General features: G+C 73.3%; 1 protein-coding gene across 1 annotated transcript; it reads right to left on the bottom strand.

Annotated features, from left to right (window-relative positions):
* Positions 1 to 2,565: 2,565 nt before the first annotated feature.
* LOC127466030 (nuclear factor 1 X-type-like) lies at positions 2,566 to 23,594 on the bottom strand. The gene is given in 12 exon segments (XM_051776629.1): positions 2,566 to 3,599; positions 5,291 to 5,379; positions 8,477 to 8,643; positions 8,926 to 9,048; positions 9,372 to 9,420; positions 9,422 to 9,506; positions 9,970 to 9,975; positions 10,017 to 10,131; positions 10,378 to 10,452; positions 10,543 to 10,605; positions 13,388 to 13,919; positions 23,351 to 23,594. Coding segments are annotated over 11 exon segments (1,314 nt in total). The 5' UTR covers positions 23,378 to 23,594; the 3' UTR covers positions 2,566 to 3,599; positions 5,291 to 5,307.
* Between the last annotated feature and the right edge of the window lie 162 nt (positions 23,595 to 23,756).

Here is a 23,756-nt window from a genome sequence, read left to right as displayed (position 1 = left end):
CGTCACCTGACACCTCGCGGGGACACTGGGAGGGGGCGGGGGGGGGCACTGGGAGCACTGGGAGGGGGCGGGGGGGGCACTGGGGGCACTGGGAGGGAGAGAAAGGTGGGCTACTGGGAGCACTGGGAGAACTGGGAGGAGCGGGGCGGGCCACTGGGAGGAAGAGGAAGGCCGCGCTACTGGGAGCACTGGGAGCACTGGGAGGGGGCGGGGCTGCAAGGAAGGGCTACTGGGAGTACTGGGAGCACTGGGAGGGGGCGGGGCTACCAGGAAGGGTTACTGGGAGAACTGGGAGAACTGGGAGGGGGCGGGGTTACTGGGAGAACTGGGAGCGCTGGGAGCGCTGGGAGGGGGGCGGGGCTACAAGGAAGGGTTACTGGGAGAACTGGGAGCGCTGGGAGGGGGCGGGGTTACTGGGAGAAGTGGGAGCGCTGGGAAATGGGAATCATTCGGAAATCCCCCAAATTCCCCCAAATCCGCTCGAGCCGCGGGATCGGGGGGGGGGGGACACGGACACGCCCCCCCCCGCCCCGGAGGAGGGGGGACGGGAGTGACCCCAAATTCCCCCCCAATTCCCCCCGGTGTCCCCCCAAATCCCCCCCAAATCCTCCCGGGGTCCCCCCAAATCCCCCCCAAATCCTCCCGGGGTCCTCCCAGATCCCCCCTCAATCTCGGCCGAAGCCCCCGAAATACCCCCCCAAATTCCTCCGTGTCCCCATAAATAGCCCCCAGAACCCCCCAAAATCCCCACCCGCGCCCCCCAAATCCCCCCGTTGTCCCCCCAAAATCCCCCCCTAAATCCCCCCGTGTCCCCCCAAATCCCCTCCCGCGCCCCCCAAATGCCCCCGTGTCCCCCAAAATCCCATGTCCCCCCCAAATCCTCCCTCAAGTCCCCCCCAGACGCCCCAAATCCCCTCCCGCGCCCCCCCAAAATACCCCCCAAATCCTCCTATATCCCCCCCAAATCCCCAAAATCCCCCCCCCCGACCCCTTAGCCCTCCCCCCGCCCCCCGTTCCAGGCGCGCCTGCGGGTAACGACACTTTTATTTCCATTTTTTGTCCTTTTTTTCCGCCCCTTTTCCCGCGGGTTTTTCCTCGTCCCGCGGGTTCGGGGGGGGAGGGGGGGGGGGGGAAGGGACCGACCCCCCCCCGGGAAATGACGTCACTACCACGTGCGGGGGGGGGTGAGGGGCGACCTGGGGGCGGGGGGGGGGGTCCCCAAAATGTGCAACGCTGGTGTGGGCGGGGCCCCGAGCGCGGCGACCCCCAAAAATCGCCCCCTCCCCCCGCCCGGGGGGTTGTTTTTTGGGGGGGGGGGGTTCGGGGGGTCCCAAAATTGGGGTACCCGGAGATGGGGGAGGGGTCGCATTGCCCGGGGGGGGCCCATTGCTGGTGGGGGGGGGGGGTCCCCAAATGTTGGGGGCCCCATTGCTGGTGGGGGGCGCCCCGAAAATGGGGGGGAGCCCAAAATTTGGGGGGGGGGGGAGGGGGGGTGTTTCCCGTGGGGGAGGGGCGTGGGGAGCGGGGGGAGGGAGGGGAGGGGGGGCACTGCTGGTGGGGGGGTCCCAAAAACCCCGGGGGGGGTCACAAAGAAGGGGGTTCACCCCAAAGGAGGGGGGAGGGGGGGTCACCAAAACGGGGGGGTCCCCGAAATGGGGGGGGGGGGGCCCGAATGATTGTCCCCATTTTGGGGGGGCCCGGGGGGGGGGAAGGCACGCGGGGGGGGTCTAAGGCAAGTGCGAGTTTGGTCCATCTGACCCCAAAACCCGGGGGGGGGGGGTGGGAGGGGCTGGACCCCCCCCCCCCCCAAATCACCCCGGGGGGCCGGGGGGGGGGGGCGGGGGGGGCTCGTCCCATCCCCCCCCACCCCGAAATCAGCCGAAGGTGCAGAAACCCCCAAAACGCCCCCAAATCTCCCCCTGCCCCCCCCCTCCGGGCTGCTCGACCCCCCCCCCGGCGGTGGGAATTTGGGGGCCCCCCCGCGGCCCCCCCGGAACGTGAATTGGGAGCAAAATTACCCAAAAACGATAAAAAAACATAAAATTGAGGGGGGGGGGGGGAAGGGGGGAGACCCCGATGGGGAAAATGAGGGAAAATTGGGGGGGGGGTCCCCCAAAAAAGCACTTGGAGAGCGGGGGGGGGCGGGGGGAGACCCGAAAAGGGGGGGTTTGACCCCCAAAATGGGAGGTTGGACCCCGAGGGGGGGGGTTTAACCCTGGGGGGGGGGTCACAAAGTGTGGGGGGAGGGGGTTTTAACCCTAAACGTGGGGGTTCAACCCCCAAAATGGGGGGGGACACACAGAGGGGGGGGTTTGACCCCAAAGGGGGGGACGGGAGCGAAAAAAGGAGGGGGGAGAACCCCAAAATTGGGGGGTGGGGGGTTTAACCCCTAATGGGGGGGTCTGACCCAAAAAGGAAGGGGTTTGACCCCAAATCAGGGGGGTTTGACCCCAAATCTGGGAGATTGACCCCAAATGGGGGGTTTAACCCCAGATGGGGGGGTCTGACCCAAAATGGGGGGGGGGAAGGGGGTTTGACCCCAAATCGGGGGGTTTTGACCCCAAATCAGGGGGGGAAGGAAGGGGTTTGACCCCAAATCGGGGGGGTCTGACCCAAAACGGGGGGGGGAAGGAAGGGGTTTGACCCCAAATCGGGGGGTTTGCCCCCAAATCGGGGGGGTTTGACCCAAGACGGGAAAAGGGGGGGGTTTGACCCCAAAACAGGGGGGGGGTTTGACCCCAAAACAGGGGGGGTGGTTTGACCCCAAACGCGGGAGTTTGACCCCGGGGGGGGGCGGGGAGGGGGGTAATTGCACTTAATTAAAAAAATGAGCTTGGGGGGGGCGGGGGAGCGGGAGAAGGGGTTTGGGGGGACCCCAAAGCCTGGGGGGGGTCGGGGGTGTCTCGGGGGGGGGGGGTCGGGGGTATCCGGGCCCCCCCCGGCCCCGCTCGCTGTCCTGCAGCGAGGGGGGGTCCCCCCCCCCGGCACACGCGTGTGCGGAGCGTGTGCGGTGCTGGTGACGGGGGGGGGGCACACGCGTGGGGGGGGCGTTTTTGGGGGGGTTCGGGGGGATTTTTGGGGTGTGGGGGGGACACACACGCGACCCCCCCCCCCGCGCCTCATCCTCTGCCCCCCCCCCCCCCCGTCCCGGATTAAAGGGGGGGGGTCCGGGGTGACCCTGTGTGTGCCGGGGGGGGGCGCGGGGGGGGTCGGGGGGGTTTTTGGGGTGGGGGGGGGGACACACATCAGAGAGGCCGAACCCTCATCCACGTCGTGGGGGGGGGGAAGGGGGGGTCGGGGGCCCCCCCCGGGGACGGACGGCGGCGGTGGGAGGGGGTGGGGGGGGCGCAGGGGAAGGGGGGGGGGGGCACCGGGATATTTTTGGGGGGGGGGGTTGGGGGGGTGTGGTTTGTTTTTTTTTTTTTCTTTTTTTGTGGTTTTTTTTTTGTGGTTTTTTTTGTGGGTTTTTTTTGTTCGGGTTTTTTTTTTTTTCCTCCTTTTTTTTTTTTTTGTTGTTTTTTGTTTTTTCCGGGCGGTTTCTCCTCGTCCGGGGGGGGGGGGGGTTGGAGAGGGGGGGGGCGGCGTCAGAGGAACCAGGACTGGGGGGGAGAGAGAGAGGGGGGGGGGGGGTCAGTGAGGCCAGACCCCCCCCAAGGACCCCCCCCAAGGACCCCCCAGACCCCCCCTCTGTCCCCCTGGAATTCTCGGGGGGGGAACACAGAACCCCCCCAGGACACCCCAAAATCCCCCCCAGACCCCCCCAGGGACCCCCAGCCCCCCCCTCTGTCCCCCTGGAATTCCCTGGGGGGGGGGAGGAGAAGGGGGGGACACACAGAAGCCCCCCCAGGACCCCCCCCAGTTCCCCAGGAGCCCCCCCAGGCTGGGGTGGGACCCTCCCCATGCTCGGGGGTCCCCGGGGGGGAAGGGGGGGGTGAATGAAACACTCCGGGACCCCCGCAGGGGGTTTCTATGGGGGGGGGACACACCCCCCTGAGCCCCCCCAGACCCTCCAGAAGGGGGTGGGACCCCCAAAGCCCCCCTTGGATTGGGGGGGTCTCCAGGATGGGGGGGATGAGACACCCCCAGACCCCCCCCAGGTGAGGGGGGGGACACCCCGAGCCCCCCAGGAAGGGGATGGGACCCCCCCCCCACCACCAATTGGGGGGTCCCGGGGGGGTATCCCCGGTCACATGGGGGGGGTGTGAGGGGGCGGGGCCCCGCCGCGCTCGGCCCCGCCCACCCCGCCGGAGCCCGCGCCGCCATTGGCCGGGCCGCCGCCGCACCACCGCGCTCGGCCAATGGGGGCCGCGCCGTCCCGCCGCAGCGCGCGCGGCCTGCCAAGGGCCGCGCCCCGCGCCAGCCAATCGGCGCCGGCCACGCCCCCTCCTGCCTCACGGCGCCAGCCAATCGCGCGCCGCCCGGCTTGGCCCGCCGAGAGCCCCCATTGGCCGCCGGCCCTGAGGGCCCCCCCCGCTCTGATTGGCTCAGCGCCGCGCCGCGGCCGGGGCCCGCGCCAGCCAATCGGGGCGCGCGGCGCCTCAGGGCAGGCGGCCAATCGGGCGTCGTGCCACGAGGCCGGGGGGGGCCAATGGGGGCCCGGCTGGGGCGGCGGCCACGCCCCTCTTTGTGCCCGGCGGTGACGTCACCGGGAGAGGGCGGAGGGGCGGGGCCAAGGTGTGGGCGGTGCCGGGGGGGCTCAGGGAGGGGTTTGGGGGGCTCAGGTGGGTGGGGGGGAGGGCTCGGGGGTCCCGGGGGGGGCTCAGATGGGTGGGGAGGGGTCAGGTGGGTCTGGGGGGGCTCAGGGAGGGGTTTGGGGGGTTCAGGTGTATCTGGGGGATTTCAGGGGTCCAGAGGGGGCTCAGATGTCCTGGGGGGGGCTCAGGAGAGTTTTGAGGGGGTTCAGGTATCTAAGGGGGGTTCCAGATGTGAAGGGGGGTCCCAGCTGTGCTGGGGGGTCCCAAATATCTGTGGGGGGGTCCCAGGTGTACGGGGGGGGGGTCCCCAATATCCGAGGGAAGGGTCCCAGCTCTACAGGGAGGTCCCACATGTGGTGGTGGGGGCGTCTCGGGGGTCCAAGGGGGACACTGAGGTGTCCGGGGGGGGTTCCGAAATATCCGAGGGAGGGGTCCCAGCTCTACAGGGGGGGTCCCAGGTGCACAGGGGGGGTCCCAGCTCTACAGGGGGGTCCCAGGTGCACAGGGGGGGTCCCAGGTGTCCGGGGGGGGTCCCAAATATCTGAGGGGGGGGTCCCAGGTGCACAGGGGGGTCCCAGGTGCGGGGGGTGCCGTACCTGCTGCTGGGGGAGGGTCAGAAAGTTGCCGTCGCGGGGTCCGAGGCCGACAAGGCGGGGGGCAGGGGCGGCGCCTGACGCTGCGAATGCTGCGGGGAGAGAGGGCTCAGCCCCCCCGGGGCAAAGGGGGACACGGGGGGGGGAAGGAGGAGACACCCCCCCCCCCAGAGCCCCCCCAGGCACGAGGAGACCCGGCTTGGGGGGTGGGGGGTGAGACCCCCCCGTGTGTGTGTGCTCTGTCACACCTGGGGGGGCAACACCCCCCCACACACACACACACAGAGACCCCCCGGGAGCCCCCCCCGGTGTGAGGAGCCCCGAGGGGGCAAAACCTCCCCCCCGGGTGTGACAAACCCGGGTGAGACCCCCCCGGGTGTGACAAACCCGGGTGAGACCCCCCCTTTCCCCCCCGGGTGTGACAAACCCGGGTGAGGCCCCCCCCTTCCCCCCCCGTGCTCCTTCACACCTGAGGGGGCAACACCCCCCAACCCCCCCGTGTGCCCCCCAGGGTTTGGGGGGGGGCACACGCAGAGTTGTGACCCCCCACACACGTGTGTGTGACCCCCCCCCGTGCCCCACAACGGGCACACGGCGACAGGACCCCCCCCCTCGAGACCCCCCCCCGTCAGTACTTACCTGTGGGACCCCCCAAACCCCCCCAAATTTGGGGCTGGAAGGACCAGCCCGGTGTCCCCTGCCCTCGGGGGGGGGGGCACACAGGCGGGTCCCGCAGGTCCGGGACCCCCCCACAAACCCCCCCACCTCCTCCCCCCCCCCGGAAAATGGGGTAAAAAGGGGGGGAAATGGCGAAGGGACTGGGCTGGAATGGGGGGGGGGATGAGGCGCCGGGGCCGTGACAGCGATGGCGATGCGGGTGATGATGCACGGGCAGCCGGGCCGGGCGGGGGTCCTGGCACCTGGGCACCCCCCCGGACACCTCGGGGCACCCCCCCGGGACAACCCCGGGTCACCCCCGGGTCACCTGTGTCACCCCCGGGTCACCCCCGGGTCACCTGTGTCACCCCCCGGCAGCCCCCGGCACCCGGGACACCTCGGGGCACCCCCACGGGACCCCTGGGGGGCACCCCCGGGCAGCCCCTGTCACCCCCTGGCTCCTGTCACCTGCCCCCGGGGCACCCCCGTGTCACCTGGGCACCCCCCCTGGGACACCCCGAGGCCACTCCTGTCACCTCAGTGTCACCTGGGCACCCCTCGGGCACCCCAAAGCCACTCCTGTCACCCCCCGGTCACCTGTGTCACCCCCAGGTCCTGCCACCTGTCCCTGGGGCACTTTGGGGCCACCGAGGGGGTCTCGGGGGTGTCCCCCTGGGCGAGGTCACCCCGGGGCAGCCGCTGGTCCTGAGGTCCCCGAGTGCAGCCCCACAGCTGGGCACCTGCACCCCACAGCTGGGCACCTCTGCACCCCAGAGCTGGGCACCTCCACCCCACAGCTGGGCACTCCTGCACCCCACAGCTGGGCACCTGCACCCCACAGCTGGGCACTCCTGCACCCCACAGCTGGGCACTCCTGCACCCCACAGGTGGGCACCTCCACCCCACATATGGGCACCCTCCTGCACCCCACAGCTGGGCACTGCTGGACCCCAATCCTGGGCACCTGCACCCCACTGATGCACCCCACTGATGCACCCCATGTCTGGGCACTCCTGCACCCACAGCTGGGCACTCCTGTGGCCCCCTGACCCCCAAATTTGGGCAGCTGCACCCCCTGCACCCCAAATCTGGGCGCCCCCCCCCGCAGTGCCCCCCCCTACTTTGGCAGCCCTGGACCTGCCCCCCACTTCTGGACGCCTACACCCCCCCCCCGTGCCCCAAATCCGGGCACCCCCCTGTGCCCCCCACCCTCCCCCGCGCCCCCCGCCCCCCCTGCCCCCCCCGCGGGTCCCCCCCCCGCCCCCCCTCGACCCCCCCACGGCCAGGGCCCGGCTGCGGGCGCAGTGGGTGCCGTGGGGGGGCCGGGGGGGTGCCGGGGGGGTGCCGGGGGGGGGGGCTCGGGGTGGGGGGGGCGCGGGGGGGGCACTTACGGGGTGCGGCGGGGGCTCCGCCCGGGGGGCCGCTCGGGGCTTTGGGGGGCTCCGGCGGGGGCAGGGGCAGGGGCCGGGCCAGGGGGGCCCCCGCAGCCCCCCCCGGCCCGAACCTGCGCCCCGCACGGCTGCAACGAGAACACGGTGACGGCACCCCCGGGACCCCCCCGGGACCCCCGAGATGGGGGGGGGGGCGGGAGCGGGGCAGGGGGGGCCACAAAGGGGGGGGTCCTGCAGCCCCTCGCTCCCGGTGACAGGGAGGGGGGGGGCCGGGGGGGTCTCCAGGGGAAGGTTCCCGGGAGGGATTCCCCGGGCGGGGGGTCCTGAGGTGGGTGGGGGGGGTCCCCGGGGGGGTTCCCCATGGAGGGGGGGTCCTGAGCGGGGATCCCCAGGGGAGGGGGGTTCTCGGGGGGGTCCTGGGGGGGGGGGGATTCCCAGGTTGGGGGACCCTTGTGGGGTTCCCCCAAGTCGGGGGGGGGGGGTTCTCTAAGTTTGGGGGTCTCCAGTTTGGGGGTCCCCAAGTGGAAGTTCACGGGGGAGGGTCCGCAGGTGGGCGTTCCCCATTGGGGGGGGTCCCCATGTGGGGGTTCCCCAGTGGGGGGTCCCCAGGTGGGGGTTTCCCATCGGGGGGTCCCCAAGTGGTGGTTTCCCACTGGGGGGGTCCCCAGGTGGGGGTTCCTCAGACGCGGGCGGGGGGTCCCAGGTGGGGATCCCCGGGTGGGGGGTCCCAGGTGTGGGGGGATCCCCGTGGCCCCCTCCTGGCCCCGCCACACCCAGCGCGGCCGCCCGGGCTCATTTGCATACAAGCCCCGCCTCCCGTGGTATATTCGCGCACAGGCCCCGCCCCTTCTCGCCGTTATTTGCACAAAGACCTCATTTGCGTACAGGCCCCGCCTCCTCGCCTCATTTGCATCCGGGGCACCGCCCCACCGCCTCATTTGCATTTCGACCACGCCTCCGAAAGCCCAGGCCCCGCCCCCCGGGGGGGCCGCGCAGGTCCCTGTGCCCGTCCCGAGCGTCCCCCCCGGGGGTGTCCCCGCGAGTCCGGGGGTGTCCCCGCGCCCCTCGGGGGTGTCCCTGCCGGGGGTGTCCCCGCGCCCCCGGGGGGGTCCCCGCGCCCCCCGCCCCGTCCCCGCCGCACCTGCGGGCCCTGCGCGGCGCCGTCGGCGCAGACGAACTGCACGAAGTCCTTGAGCGAGTCCTGCCCGTGGTGGTAGCGGATGGTGGGGTGGGCGAAGTAGGGGCTCGACTGGGGCAGGAGGGACCCCGACGGGAAGTGCAGCGCCGAGGCCGTGGCCCGCGGGCTGCCTGCACGGACCCTCAGCGCCGGCGGCCACGGGACCCCCCCCCGGAGACCACCGGGACCCCCCCCGCCCCGTCCGGCAGCCGGGGGTGTCCCCCCCGCCCCCGAGTCCAGGCGCGGCCCCCCCCCCCCCCTCCGCCCGCCCCCCATCCGGCCCAGGCTCACCCAGAAGCCCCCCCGGGCGCCCCGAGGGGGTGGGAGGGGGTCCCGGGGGTGCGGCGGGTCGGGGGTCCCGGGGGGAGGCGGGGGGCGGGCGGGGGTGGGGGCCCGGGGGGGTGGGGTCTCACCGGGGCGGACGCCGGCCAGGACGGGCAGGGGGTGGTGGCCGAAGGCCATTCGGGGGGCGGCCCCGTGCCCCGACAGGGCGCTGCAGAAATCCAACTTCCCCGACTTCTTCAGCGCCGCCGGGCCTGGGGGGGTCGGGGGGTCGGGGGGGGGGCAGCCGGACCCCAGCACCCCCCGCAGCCCCCCGGGGACACCCCCCACCTTCCCGTCCCCCCCCGCCCCGAGACGTTTCCCGATGCTCCTCCCGCACAAACCGGACCCCCGGAGCCCCCCCCGACCCCCCCCGCGCCCCCCCCCCTCACATCGCCCCTCCCCACGTCCTCTCCCCCCCCCATGGCCACTTCGGTCCCCGGGAGCCCCCCCGCGCCCTCCCCACGTCCCCCCCGTGTCGCTCCCCCCCCCCCCCGCGCCCCCCCCGTGCCGCGGAGCCCCCCCGGGTCTCACCCACCGGTGTCAACGTCCCCCCCCCAGGGCCCTTGGCTGCTGCCGGGGGCGGGGGGACCGGCCCGGCCCGGGGTAGAAAACGTCGTCCCCGGGCCCCTCCAGGTCCGACTCGTCCAGAGCCTTGGGGCGCTTCGGGCCGCTGTGGGGACGGGGGGGGGCAATGGGGTCAGGGGGGCACCATGGGGCGGGGGGGGGGACCAATGGGGTCAGGGGGGCACCCATGGGGCGGGGGGGGCACCGGTGGGGGACCAATGGGGACGGGGGGGTCACCCCTGGGGATGGGATGTCACCTCCGGGGATGGGGTGTCACCCCCCCAAGGTGCCTGGGGCACCCCAGGGGTCCCAGCCCCCCTAAATGGGGGTCAAGAGGGGCCCTGAGAGGGATCTTGGGGGGTGCAGGGGGGGAACCCCCAAAGTTTGGGGTGTCCTGGGGGTCGCAGGGAGGTCCCCGGGGGTTGAGGAACTCCTGCCCAAAAGGGGGGGTACCTGGCTGGGAGGAGCACCCCCAAACAGGGGGTCCAGGGGTTGGGGGGGTCCCAGGGGTTTGGGGGGTCCCCATACCTGGCACTGGGGGGGTCCCAGGGGTTTGGGGGTCCCCGTACCTGGCACTGGGGGGTCCCAGGGGTTGGGGGGTCCCCGTACCTGGCACTGGGGGGGTCCCAGGGGCCGGCGGCCGAGGGCGACGGGGCTGATGTTGTAGTAGCCCCCCGGGCTCTCCAGGTCGGCCAGCGAGAAGTTGGGGCCCGACGCCGTCGCCACAGGGGCTGGGGGGGGACACGGGGGGCACGTGGGGGGCACACCCAGGGTCACCCCCCCTCCCTGAGCCACCCCCGTGCCCCCCCCGTTCCCCTCAGTGCCCCCCCCCACGTCCCACCCCTGTCCCTGTGTCACCCCCCGTGTCCCCCCATCCCGTGTCCCCCCATCTCCATGTGCCCCCCCCAAACCCCCCAGTGCCCCCCCGTGTCCCCCCCCGTGTCCCCCCCCGTGTCCCCCCCCGTGCCCCCACTTACTCTGGGACACCCTCACCAGCTCCGTCACGTTCCAGACCCCCGACGTCACGAAACAGTCCTGGAAGGTCAGGTGACCTGGGCACGGGGGGGGGGACACAGGGGGGTCACGGGGGGGCCGGGGGGGGCCCGGGGGGCCGGGGGGGGCGGCCCGGGGGGGTCACTCACCGTTGGGCAGTGGTTTGATGTCGGCGTCTCCCTGGGGGTTTGAACTGTCCGACTGTCCCGAGTCTGGAGGGGGGGGGACACACGCGGGGTCAAACCCGGGCACGGAGGGGTCCCCCCCGCCCCGGGGTGTCCCCCCCGTCCCGGGGTCCCCCCCGATGCCCTGGGGGGGGAGGAGGGGCGGCCCCGGCGCCGCCCCGGCCGCTGAAGGGGCTCCTTGTTCCCGCGGGGTCGTTCGAGGTGAACGCCCGCCGGGACCTCGCCAGAGCCCGCACCCCCCCCCCCCCGGGGGGGGCCCCGCGTCCGGGACCCCCCCCGTGACCCCGGCAGCACCCAGGTGTTGGGGGGGGGTCCCCCCTGCGCCCCCCGAGGGGACCCGGGGGACCCGCGCGCCCCCCGCCCAGGTGATGTCGGGGATGGGGGGGGGGGCACAGCCGGCGCTGGGGGGGCTCGGGGGAGGGGCGGGGGGGGGCCGTGGCTGGCAGGGGGCCGGGCCGGGCCGGGGGGGGCTCGGGGGCCGCCGTGGGGCCGGGCCGGGGGCCAGGAATGCGCTGGCCCCCCGCCAACGGGCAGCGCCAACAAAGCGCCCATTGTCTGCGCCGGGCGGGGGGGCTCCCGCGCGGCTGCGCCCCCCCCCACCTCAGCACCCCATGGAGCCCCCCCAGAGCCCCCCCCGGCATCCCCCCATCTGCCCCCCGCACCCGGGACCCCCCCCCGGGTGTCACACGGGGGAATCGATGTCACCCCCCCCCCTCCTTGGGCCCCCCCAGCCGGGACGCCTGGGACCCCCCCCCGACCCCTCCCGACCCCCCCGGGGCTGTGGGACCCCCCCCGAGGCTCGTGGGAGGGGAGGAGGGGAAGGGGGACCCCCCCCCCGGCCCCCCCGGCCCCGGGGTGACCCCGCCGTGTCCCCTGCGGGGGGGGTCAGGGGTCACCGGGGCACGTGCCGGGTCACGACCTCGCCCGGGGGGGGCACGTGGCGGGCGCGTGGCTGCCCCCCCCTCACCCCCCCGCCCCGAGCCGGGTCCTCCCGCGGCCCCCAGACCCTCTGGGGGGGGTCCCTGCGCCCCCTCCCACCTCATCCCGCTCCCCCCGCCTCAGTTCCCCCCCCAGCCCCAGCCTGTCCCCCCCCCGTGCCCCCCCGGTGCTGCTGGGCAGCTGAGCCCCGGTGACCCCCCCGTGGGGTGTCCCCCCCCCCCCTGCACCTGCGTCCCCCCTACCCAGTCATCCGGGGGGGGGGAAAACAGCCCCTGGGCAGCCCCCCCGGACCCCCTGGAGCCCCCCCGGACCCCCAAAGGGCCCCCCCAGAGCCCCGTGGCTGCACTCCCCGAGAACATCGACCCCCCCAGGGCCGCCTGGACCCCCCCAGATCCCCCCACCCTCAGGTGTCCCCCCAGGGTCCTACAGACCCCTGAGACCCCCCCGAAGCGATCCCGGACCCCCCAGGGGTGCAGGAGCCCCCCAATGTCCCCCCAATGTCCCCCCGATGTCCCCCGATGTCCCCCCGATGCCCCCCGATGTCCCCCCAATGTCCCCTCGATGTCCCCCCGATGTCCCCCCATGTCCCCCCCATGCCAGGGGGTCGGGGGGGGGCAGGCCCGGGTTTTTTTGGGTTGGGGGGGGGCTGTGACCCCCCTGGGCCCGGGGGTGCCGGGGCAGGGTGGGGGCTCCCCCCGGCCCGAGGGTCCCCCGGCAGGGCCGCGGTGCCGCAGCGAGCGCCGGGTGCCAACAAGCGCCGCCATCTTACGCCGGGGGGGGGTCGGTGCCGGGCCCCCCCAGCCCGGCCCGGGGCGGCCCCGGAGCCCCCCGGCGCGGGGAGGGGGCGGGGGGGGCGCGGGGGGCGCGGGGGGCGCGGGGGGGCCGGGGGGTGGGCCGGGGCCGGCGGCGGGGCCTCGTGCGGCGCGCGGGGGGCACGGTGCCAACCGGGGCCATTTTGGCGGCGCCGGGTGGGAGAAGCGTGGGGGGATTCGAGCCCCGGCAGCTGGGCCGGGGGGGGGGGTCTGGGGGGGCCCGGGGGGGGCGTGAGGGGGCGGGGGGGGGGGCGCGGGACCCCCCCTGTGGGGGTGCGGGGGGGGAACCCCCGAAGGGCCTCGTGCTGTGCCCGCGGTGCCCGGGAGGGGCCGAGGCGGCCGGAGAGACCCCAAAGCCCCCCCCGGTCCGGCCCCAAATCCCCCCCTGGCCAGAGCAGAAGGGGGCGGGGGGTGCCCGGCGACGGGCTGGGGACCCCCCTGCACACACACCTGGGGTGTGCCCCCCCTGCACACGCGTGTGCCCCCCGCCCTGGCTCTGTGTGTGTGTGTGTGTGTGTGTGTGTGTACATGTATGTGAATCCCCCCGTGTGACCCCCCCCCCGTGTGAGCCCCCCTGGCATCTGTGTGTGTGCACGACGTGTGTGACCCCCCCGGCTCTCTGTGTGCTCTACATGTGACCCCCCCCAGTTCCATGTGCACACACATGATCCCCCCATCCTCCTGTGCACACACATGATCCCCCCATCCCCGTGTGCACACGTGACCCCCCCCGGTTCCATGTGCACACACGTGACCCCCCCCCATCCTCACGCACCCACACACGTGTGCAGCGCCGGGACCCTGCAGGACACCAGGACAGGGTGGGGGGGTTCCCTGGGCACACCCCCCCCCCCGCCGTGCCCACCCCGGCCCCCGCCCCGGCTCCGTCCTGGCACGCCCGGCGCTCCGCGCTTGGCACGCGGCTCCCGGCCCTCGGTGCCCGCCTTGGCACCGGCGCCGCTTTGTGCGAGCGAGGCCCGGCGGGGAGGGGAGGGGGGATTCGAGGGGGCGTCCCCCCCATCCCCGGGCACCCCCGGGCACCCCCGGACCCCCCTCACCTGGGGCGTGGACGAAGTAGGCCAGGTAGAGGTCGAGCTCCTTGATGGTGACGCCGATGTGGTGGGGCTGCACGCAGAGCCCGGGGCTGGCGCACTGCGGCGCCTTGGCCAGGCGCTCGCCGTCGGTGCTCTCCAGCGGGACGCCCTTGAACAGGATGACCATCACCAGGTCCAGCCGCCACACCTTGTCGGCCTGGCGCAGGCAGTCGATGCGGCGGATCTTGCCCTTCTGGTCGGGGTTGGAGAGGACGCAGCACGGCGCCTTCTTGCCGGTGACGGAGAGCACGAAGTCCTCGCGGCACTCGGGCCGGATGTCCTTGCGCAGCTTGGCCAGGAGGCGCGAGGCCCATTTCTGCTTGACCTCCGGCTTCTCGCCCAGCAGCTCGTCCTTGACGGCGCGCTCCTCCTCCTTGGACATCCTCTTCTCGTGCTTCTTGAAGTACTTGCGCTTGCGGGCCTGGAGGTTGAACCAGGTGTAGGAGAAGGCCCGGACGTGGGGCAGCAGCGCCTCGATGAAGGGGTGGAACTCATCCTGCACGAGGGGGGCACAGGGGGTGGGTGGGGGGCACAGGGGTGGCGGTGGGGCGGCGGCCGGGGGGGGTGTCGGCAGAGCCCTCGGTGGGGACGGACGTGTCCCGTGTCCCGTGTGGGGATTGTCCCCGTCCCTGTCCTTATCCCCATCCCTGTGTCCATCCCCATCCCTGTCCTCATCCCTGTCCTCGTCCCCGTCCCTGTCCTTATCCCCATCCCTGTCCCCATCCCCGTCCCTGTTCTCATCCCCATCCCCATCCCCATCCCTGTTCTCATCCTCATCCCTGTCCCCATTCGCATCCCTGTCCCTGTCCCCATCCCCGTCCCTGTCCCCATCCCCACCCCTGTTCTCATCCCCATCCCCATCCCCATCCCTGTCCTCATCCCCATCCCCGTCCCTGTCCCCATCCCCACCCCTGGGAACCAGGGATTTGGGATCTGGCCCCGTGGGGGACCCCTGACAGCCCCTGGGGGGATCCCAGTAGCCCCACAGGAGACCTCAGCAGTCCCAACCCCATGGGAGCCCTCAGCAGCCTCATGGGGGACCCCCAACACCCCCGTGGGGTCCCCGGTAGTCCCAGTCCCAGGAGGACCCCCAGCAGTCCCACGAGGGGACCCCGGCCCTGGGGGACACCCCAGTAGCCCCATAGGGGACCCCAGTAGCCCCGGCCCCATGGAGGACCCCCAACAACCCCGTAAGGGACCCCGGCAGCCCCAGCCCCGGGGGGACCCCCAACAACCCCGTAAGGGACCCGGGCAGCCCCAGTCCCGGGGGGACCCCCAACAACCCCGTAAGGGACCCCGACAGCCCCAGCCCCGGGGGGACCCCGGCGATCCCGCCCCCGTGGGGACGCTCCCGGTGCCCGAGCGGCTCCGGGGAAGAGGCGGCTCCCGGTCCCGGGGCCAGCGCGGCCCCGCGGGGCTCCCGCGTGCCCGGAGCGGGGACAGCCCCGAGCCCGGAGCGGGGACAGCCCCGAGCCCATCCCAGCGCCCGGTGCCACCACAGCCCCGATCCCGGTGCCACCACAGCTCCATCCCTGGTGTCACCACAGCCCCGATCCGGGTGTCACCACAGCCCCAACCCCACAGCCTCATCCCTGGTATCACCACAGCCCCGATCCCAGTGCCACCACAGCCCCAACCCCACAGCCCCGTCCCCGGTGCCACCACAGCCTCATCCCCGGTGTCACCACAGCCTCATTCCCGGTGCCACCACAGCCCCGTCCCCGGTGTCACCACAGCCCCGATCCCGGTGTCACCACAGCCCCGATCCCGGTGTCACCACAGCCTCATTCCCGGTGCCACCACAGCCCCGTCCCCGGTGCCACCACAGCTCCATCCCTGGTGTCACCGCAGCCCCAACCCCACAGCCTCATCCCGGGGGTCACCACAGTCCCGTCCCCGGTACTGGCACAGCCCCGATCCCGGTGCCACCGCAGCCCCATCCCCGATATCGCCACAGCCCCAATCCCGGCACCGGCACAGCCCCGTCCCCGGTGCCATCACAGCTCCATCCCCGGTGTCACCACAGCCCCATCCCCGATATCACCACAGCTTCATTCCCGGTGCCACCACAGCCCCGATCCCGGTGCCACCACAGCTCCATCCCCGGTGCCACCACAGCCCCATCCCCGATATCACCACAGCCTCATCCCCGGTGCCACCACAGCCCCGTCCCTCCCCGCCCGTCCCCGTCCGGCCCCCGGTGCCGCTCCCGCTGCCGTCGGGGCTCGGCCGCTCCCCGTCCCCGTCCCCATCCCCGTCCCCGCCGCCACAAACCCCGTCCCCGGAGCCGCCGCTCCCCGTCCCCAGCGGTCCCCGGTGCCACCCCCGGCCCCCGTCCCCGCCGCCAGCGCCTCCGCTGCCCGTCCCCGCTGCCCGGGCCCCTTCCCGCTCCCTGTGGCAGCCCCCGGTGCCGCCACCGCCTGTCCCCTGTCCCCTGTCCCTGTCCCTGTCCCCTGTCCCTGTCCCTGTCCCCTGTCCCCTGTCCCTGTCCCTGTCCCCCGTCCCTGTCCCCTGTCCCTGTCCCCTGTCCCCTGTCCCCTGTCCCTGTCCCCTGTCCCTGTCCCCTGTCCCTGTCCCTGTCCCCCGTCCCTGTCCCCTGTCCCCTGTCCCTGTCCCCTGTCCCCTGTCCCCGTCCCCGTCCCGTCCCGTCCCGTCCCGTCCCGTCCGTACCATCGCGGCGGCTCATCCCGGCCGTGGGCAGCTGCCAGTCGGGCCCCGGCGGGGCAGAACCGGGGGCGACCGACGCGGGGACGGGGGGCACAACCCCCGGGGATTAACGGGGGGCTACCGGGAAGGGAGGGGCGGGAGGAGGGGGGGGGGTCCGGGCACCGCGGGGGGCGCGCTCAGGTACCGGGGGGGGGGGTCCCGGTTACCGGGAGATGCAGCGCGGGTGTGACGGGGGGTCCCCGGTTACCGGGGGGGATCCCGCGGGGCGGGGGGTCCCTTCCGCGGGGGGGGGTACCCCGGTCCGGGGGAGGGGGCGGCGGTGCGGGGGGTCCCTGTCGGGGGGTGTGCGTGTGTTCGGGGGGTGTCCCGGTCGGGGGGTCCCTGCCGGGGGGTCCCGGAGCCGCCGCGGGCGCGGAGCGCGCGGAGCCGCCGCGGCCCCTTTTGGCACCGGGACCGGCGCGGCCGCGGCCAATGGGAGCGCAGCGCGCGGGGGGAGCGGCCCCCCCATTGGCCGGGGCACGCGGGGGGCGTGGCGCGGGGGGCGTGGCCGCGCGGGGTTCGGGGCGTGGCCTCGGATTTTGGGAAGGGGAGGGGGGAGGGAAGGGGAGGGGGGAGGGAAGGGGGGGGGCCGAGCGCGCCCCGCGTGCGCCCCGCGCGCGACACGCGCGTGCACCGGGGAGGGGAGGGGGGGACTCCGGAGGGGGGAGGGGGTTGGGGGGAACGAGAGGGGACCCCCCCGACCCCGGGGGCTTCACCAAAAACCCGCCGTCTGCCCCCAAAACACCCGCCCCATCCGACCCCCCGCGCGCAAGAAAACCCTCGTGCAGAGGGAAGGGGTCGAGCGAGGACGATCTGCGGAGAGGGGGGAGCCCGGGGGGGGGGATTGGGACCGGGGGAGGGGGACACCCAGCCTGGGGAGCTTCCCCAAACCCCCACGACCTTCCCCCAAAAAAACCCCCCTCGTGCAAAGCTGGGGTGCGAAAACCCCCCGTGCGAAGGGAAGGGGTCGAGCGAGGACGTTCCCCAGCTCGGGGGGGGGTCCCGGGGGTACTGCCCCCCCCCTCCCCATCACCACCACCCCCGCCACCGGCGCGGGAAGGCCCCGAGTTTTGGCCGCTCGCCCCAAACCCCGCGGCGGCCCCAGCGCGGAAACGGCCCAAAAACCGCCGGTTCTGCCCCCAAAATCCCGGACGCGGCACTCGGAGCCAAAACCCCCCCCTTCCCTTCTCCTCCTTCCTCCCCCCCTCTCTCTTCTCCCCCCCCCCCCCCCCCCGGTAATTAAATCCCTCTGTGCGAAGGGAAAGCGACCAAAATTTGGGCGTTTCGGCGGCGGCTCCCGCCCAGCCCCAAACCTCGCGGTTTTCAACCCAAAAGCCGCAGTGGGGAAGGTTTTGGAGAGGTTTTGGGGGGGTGTGGGGGGGGGTGTTGAGAGCGGTGGTTGAGCCCCCCCTGCCCCACAGCCCCTCCCTGCTGGACGCAGAGGATCGGGGTGGTCGGGCCCGGCAGCGTCCGCTCGGGAACGGGGTGGGCTCGGGGACAGCCGGGACCCCTCCCCGACACCTGGGACCCCTCCCCGACCCCTGGGAACCCTCCCTGACCCCTGGGAACCCTCCCTGACCCCTGGGACCCCTCCATGACACCTAGGACCCCTCCCCAACACCTGGGACCCCTCCCCAACACCTGGGACCCTTTCTGGACACCTGGGACCCCTCCCTGACACCTGGGACCCCTCCCTGACACCTGGGACCCCTCTCTGACCCCTCAGACCCCTCCCTGACACCTGGGACCCCTCCCCGACCCCTGGGACCCCCCCTGGACACCGCGGGCTCGGGGTGGGCACGGGGGGGCTCGGCCTGGCTCCGGTGCCGGGGGGTCAGCGGCCCCAACCCCTCCATCCCCCCCCAGCCCCGGCACAGACAAAGAGCCACCGGCTCCAGTGCCACCGCCCCGACACCGGGACCCCTCCCGGACACCGGGACCCCTCCTGGACACCCCGGACCCCTCCCGGACACCAGGACCCCTCCTGGACACTGGGACCCCTCCCAGACACCCTGGACCCCTCCCGGACACCGGGACCCCTCCCGGACACCGGGACCCCTCCCGGACACCGGGACCCCTCCTGGACACCGGGACCCCTCCCGGACACCGGGACCCCTCCCGGACACCCCAGACCCCTCCCGGACACAGGGACCCCTCCCAGACACCAGGACCCCTTCCCGACACCGGGACCCGTCCCGGGGCCGCCCTGGCAGTGTCCGTAGGCCCAGGCCCGGGGGTCCGGCCCTGCCGGCGGGGCGGGTGCTCCCGGCCGGGGGTCCCGGGGCGGGCGCGGGGGCCGGTGCCAAGGCGGGGTCCGGCGGCGGTGCCGCGGTGCCGCGGAGCTGCCATTGGCTGCGCCGGCCCCGCATTGGAGCCGCAGTCTCGGGCGAAGCCACGTCGCCGCCGCGTCCGCAGCTGCGAGCGCCCGGCAGAGCGCCAGCGCGGCGGCGGGGGGAGGGAAAAGCCCAGAAAAAACGGGAAAAAGAGGGAAAAAAAGGCCAAAAAAAAAGAAAAAGAAACACCCCCCCCTCGACCGACCAAGCGACGAACCGACTCCCCCCTTTCCCTTCCAATCCCCCCCCCAAAGCAGCCCGGCCCCGGCAGCGCCCCGCCCTCCCGCGCCGCTGCCAGCTCCCCCCGGCCCTCGGCTTCGCCGCGAGAGAAAACAGCCCGAAAGAGCCGGAATTGCCGCCAAAAATCCCCCCGGCGGCCCCTGACGCCGCTGCCAAGACCCTCCCGTGCGTGGGGAGGGGGGAGAGCAGCGCGGCCGGGGGGGGTGGGAGCGAGCCGGGGGTGTCCTGGACCCCCGGGCGGGGCAGGGAGGGGCAGCCCCCCCCGAGGGACCCCCGGTGTCCAGGGGGGGGACCCCCGTGCCCAGGTGGCCTCGCCGGGAAGGCGCCGGATGGTTCTGGCGCGGGCCCAGGGCGGGCGGGAAAGGGGGAACCCCCCCTTTGGGGGGCACCTGGGGGGTGTTGGCAGTGGGGGGACACCCTGGGGATGGAGGGGGGGGGGTCCTGATGTTTGGGGGGGGGGCACCGGGCAGGCCGAGGGATCGCCCGCCCGCCCCTTCCGCGGCCACGTGGAGGGTCCGGAGAGGATCCGATGGAGGATCCCGGAGAGGATCCCGGAGAGGATCCCGAGGAGGGTCCCGAGGAGGATCCCGGTGGTTCGAGGGGCACCGGGACACCCTCCCCACCTCCTCCCCCTCTCCAGGAGCCGGGGCCGGGCCCCCTCCCCACCCCGAGCCCCCTCCCCACCCTGGAACAGCCCCGGAGCGGCTCCGGCGCTGCCGCAGCCCCCGGGGCCGAGCGAGGCAATTTTGGCAGCGCCGGACCCGGGGCCGGGCGCGACCCCCCCTCCCCTCCCCGACAAACCCCCCTCCCTCCCCAAACCCGGCCCCGCTCCCTCCCCGGAGCCCCCCCCGCTCGCCGATCGCCCCCCCCCCGGTGGCCCCGCGCCAGCCCCGGGCCGGGGGGGCCCCGCGGTGCTGCCGCGGCCAAGAAAGCTTTTTGTGGCCCATCAATAATTCAGGGCCCCCCCGGCCCGGCCGAGGGCTCCTCCATTATTGATGCCACCGGCGAGCGGGGGGGGCACGGGGGGGACACGGGGGGGACACGGGGGGGGACGTGGAGGGGACGTGGAGGGGACACGGGGGGGGAAAAGGAAGGGGGGGACACTGGGAAGGGTCTTGGCCGAGCCACCGGTGGCAGATGCAGAGCACAGACACACACACACGCACACACAGACACGCACACGCCTCGTCACGCGTGTGCAGGGGCCACACGTGTGTCGTGCCCCCCCTCGAGCCCACGCGTGTTGCCCACCCCGGGCCTCGCACGTGGCGGGGGGGGGGCTGTGGTTCCCCACCCCCCCTCCCCGCACCGATTGCATCAGCCACGGCCACGGCCACGGCACGGCCACGGCGCGGGACCCCCCCACACGCCCGGCACACGCCTGGCACACGCCTGGTACACGCCTGGCACACGTGTGTGCCGGGGAGCGGCCGCAGGGGCGGCTGCCACGTGTGCACGGGGGCGGCACGGGCGGCACAGGCGGCCCCTGCGCCCCCCAACACGCGTGTGCGGCCAGGCTGGGAACATACGTGTGCGGCCAGAGCTGTGACACGCGTGTGTGGCCTCTGTCGCTGTCACACGCACCTGAGCCCTGTCACGCATGTTTGTGTGTCACACCTGTGCCCTGCCCCGTGCATGTGTGTCACACCTGTCCCTGTCACACACATGTGTGTCACACCTGTCCCCATCACACACGTGTGTGTCACACCTGTCCCCATCACACATGTGTGTGTCACACCTGTCCCCATAACACACGTGTGTGTGTCACACCTGTCCCTGTCACATGTGTGTGTCACACCTGTCCCCATCACACACGTGTGTGTCACACCTGTCCCTGTCACACGTGTGCATCACACCCGTCCCCATCACACACACACGTGTCACACCCATCCCCATCACACATGTGTGCTTCACACCCGTCCCCATCACACACGTGTGTGTGTCACACCCATCCCCATCACACACATGTGCTTCACACCCGTCCCCATCACACACGTGTGTCACAGGGGCCGGGGACATCCCAGGCTGTCACCCCCCCCCCGTGCCCACGGGGGCAGTGGGAGGGTGTCCCCAAACCCCCCCAGGGTCACCCAGGTGGTGACAGTGACGGTGACAGTGACGGTGACAGTGACCCCCATCCCACGGGGGGGCTCCTGCGGCGGGGAGGGGACACGGGGGGACACGAAGGGACACGAAAGACCCTGAGGGACACGGAGGGACACGGGGAGGGGACACGGGGAGGGGACACGGGGGGACATGAGGGGACCCTGAGGGACACGGAGGGACATGGAGGGGACACGGGGAGGGGTGACGACCTGCAGAGCAGCCACAGCACTGACACAGAAGCCAGGGGACACCGAGGGACAGCAGGGGACACCAGGGGACATCGAGGGACACCAGGGGACACCGAGGGACACCAGGGGACACCGAGGGACAGCGGCCAGCGCTGTGCCAGGGCCAGCCCATCGTGCCCGGCTGTCCCCAGGCCCCGGCGGGTCCCGCTCTCGGTGCCCAGGGCAGGGCCCAGGGGTCGGATCCGCCCCTGGCACCGGCACAAAACCGCCCCAAAACTGCCCCAAAACCGCCCCAAAACTGCCAACAAAACGGCTCCAAAACGGCTCCAAAAACACCCCAAAAATGCCCCAAAATGGCCCCAAAACGGCTCCAGAGCAAAGAGGGCACAGGAGGGGGGCACAGGAGGGGGGCACACGTGTGTGAACACACGAGGGGGGCACAGGAGGGGGGCACACGTGTGTGAACACATGAAGGGGGCACAGGAGGGGGGCACACGTGTGTGAACACATGATCAGGGCACACGGACACGCTTCCACACGCCCAGGACGGGGCCCCGAGGCTGCCGCGCGTGCACACGCGTGTGCCAGGCGTGAGGCCGCGGGCGCGCACACGCGTGTGCTGCCTTTGCACGTGTGTGTGTGCAGAGTGTGGGCAAGGGGAGCACACACATGCAAGGGGAGCACGTATGTGTGCAGAGGAAGCACACACGTGTACAGCGTGTGCACGTATGTGCAGGGGAGCACACGCTGGTCAGAGGATGCACACGCGTGTGCAGGGCAGCACATACGAGTGCAGGGGGTGCACACACGTGCAGGGGTGCACACACGTGCACAGAGGTGCACACACATGTGCAGGGGGAGCACATGCGTGTGCAGGAGATGCACACATGAGTTCAGGGGGTGCACACACGTGTGCAGAGGCAATACACGTACAGAGGGGCACACACGTATGTGCAGAGGATGCAGTGGATGCACACACATGTGCAGGGAGAGCACAGATGAGCTCAGGGGGTGCACATACGTGTGCAGAAGATGCACATACGTGTGCAGGAGATGCACATACGAGTTCAGGGGGTGCACACACGTGTGCAGAAGACGCACATACACGTGCAGAAGACGCACATACGTGTGCAGGAGATGCACATATGAGTTCAGGGGGTGCATATACAAGTTCAGGGGGTGCACATACGAGTTCAGGGGGTGCACACACGTGTGCAGAAGATGCACATACATGTGCAGAAGATGCACACGCGTGTGCAGGGGCGCTGGCAGGGCACAGGGGCACACGCGTGTGCGCCGGCGTGTCGCTGGCGTGTCGCTGGCGTGTCGCCGGCGCGTGCACACGCGTGTGCGGGGCGGGCGCCGAAGCTGCGAGAAGCGGCGCTGGCCCCGGGCCCGGAGGAGCCTCGGCCGCCAAAACCGCCCCGAAAAGCGGGAGAAAAGGGCAAAGCGGGGAGGGGAGGGGGGGGCGGGACAGCAGCGCCCGGCCCGGGGGCGGGGGGGGGGCAGCGGGGGTCGGGCCGACCCTCGGACCGCGCCGGGACCCCCCCGGGGGGCATCGCGGGGGCAGCCCGGGACAGCGCGGGGGGGCGGGGACCCCTCGGGGGGGGGGACACGCTCGGAGGGACCCCCGCGGGGCGGCCCCCGAGTTGTGCCGCCCTCCCCCCCCCGATGCGGGTTCTCCTCGTGCCCCCCCCAGCCCCAAAAGAGGAGTCAGGGCCCCCCCCGACCCCGCGGCCCCCCGATAACCCCCCCAAAGCGAAGCGCCCCCCGCACGCGGTGCCCCCGCGGGGTTTCTCGCACTCATCGGGTACCTGGAGACCCCCAGAACCGCCGGAGCCCCCCGGAGCCCCCCCCGAGCTCCCCCCCGAGCCCCCCGACCGCGCTCGTCCGGACCCCGCGGGGGCACAGCCCCCCTCCGGGGCGGGGGTTCCGCCCGTCCCGCCGCTGCCAAGCGCACGAACCCCCCCGGGGGCACCGGCGGGCCCGTCCCGAGGGGTCCCGCGCGACCCCCCCGCGCCCCCCGGGCTGGGGGGACACCCCGGCGCCAACGGGGCTCCGCGGCCGCACCGGGTCGGGGGTCCCGGGGCTCAGAACCGCGAAACCCCCCCCCCTCCCCGCCCCGGGGCCGCTCCGGGACCCCCCGACCGGGACCGGGACCGACCCCCGGCCCCGCGACCCCCCGCGACCCCCGCCAGGCACCGACAACCGCGGGGGGGGCTCGCACCCCATTTTTTAGGGGGGAGCAGCCACTACGGACGATACGGATCGACCCCCGACCCCCCCCGGCCCCCCCGCCGTTCCCGGGAGCCCCCCCGGTCGCTGCCCCCCCCCTCGCCCCCCCGATCCCGTACCTGGGTGAGGCAGTAGGGCGAGTACATGGCGGCGGCGTCACCCGCGCCCGGGCATGGCGGGGGGGTCCGGGGGGGTCCGGGGGGGTCCGGGGGGGGTCCGGGGGGTCCGGGGGGTCCGGGGGTCCGGGGGTCCGGGGGTCCCGGTGCCGGCGGCGCGCGGGGAAAGTTTTGCCCGAAGTTGGCGCCCGACGCACTTTTTGCCGCGGGAAGCGCCGCGGAGGCCACGCCCACCCCCGGGAGGCCACGCCCCTTATTTTTTGGGGGGACACGCCCACTCGGGACACGCCCATCCAGGGTGGCGGACACGCCCACTTTTGGCTTGGGAACGCCCGCGCTGTCGGAGGCCACGCCCACGGCGGGAGGAGGGGGGGGCGGTGGGGACGGGGGGGGACATGGGGGGGACATG

The sequence above is a fragment of the Manacus candei genome, unplaced genomic scaffold (genome assembly GCF_025592945.1).
Source record: "Manacus candei isolate 608988 ecotype Guabito, Panama unplaced genomic scaffold, ASM2559294v1 h1tg000567l, whole genome shotgun sequence".
Lineage (NCBI taxonomy): Eukaryota > Metazoa > Chordata > Aves > Passeriformes > Pipridae > Manacus > Manacus candei.
The sequence above is the reverse complement of the archived record's forward strand: the minus strand, read 5'-3'. Positions and strand labels throughout refer to the sequence as shown.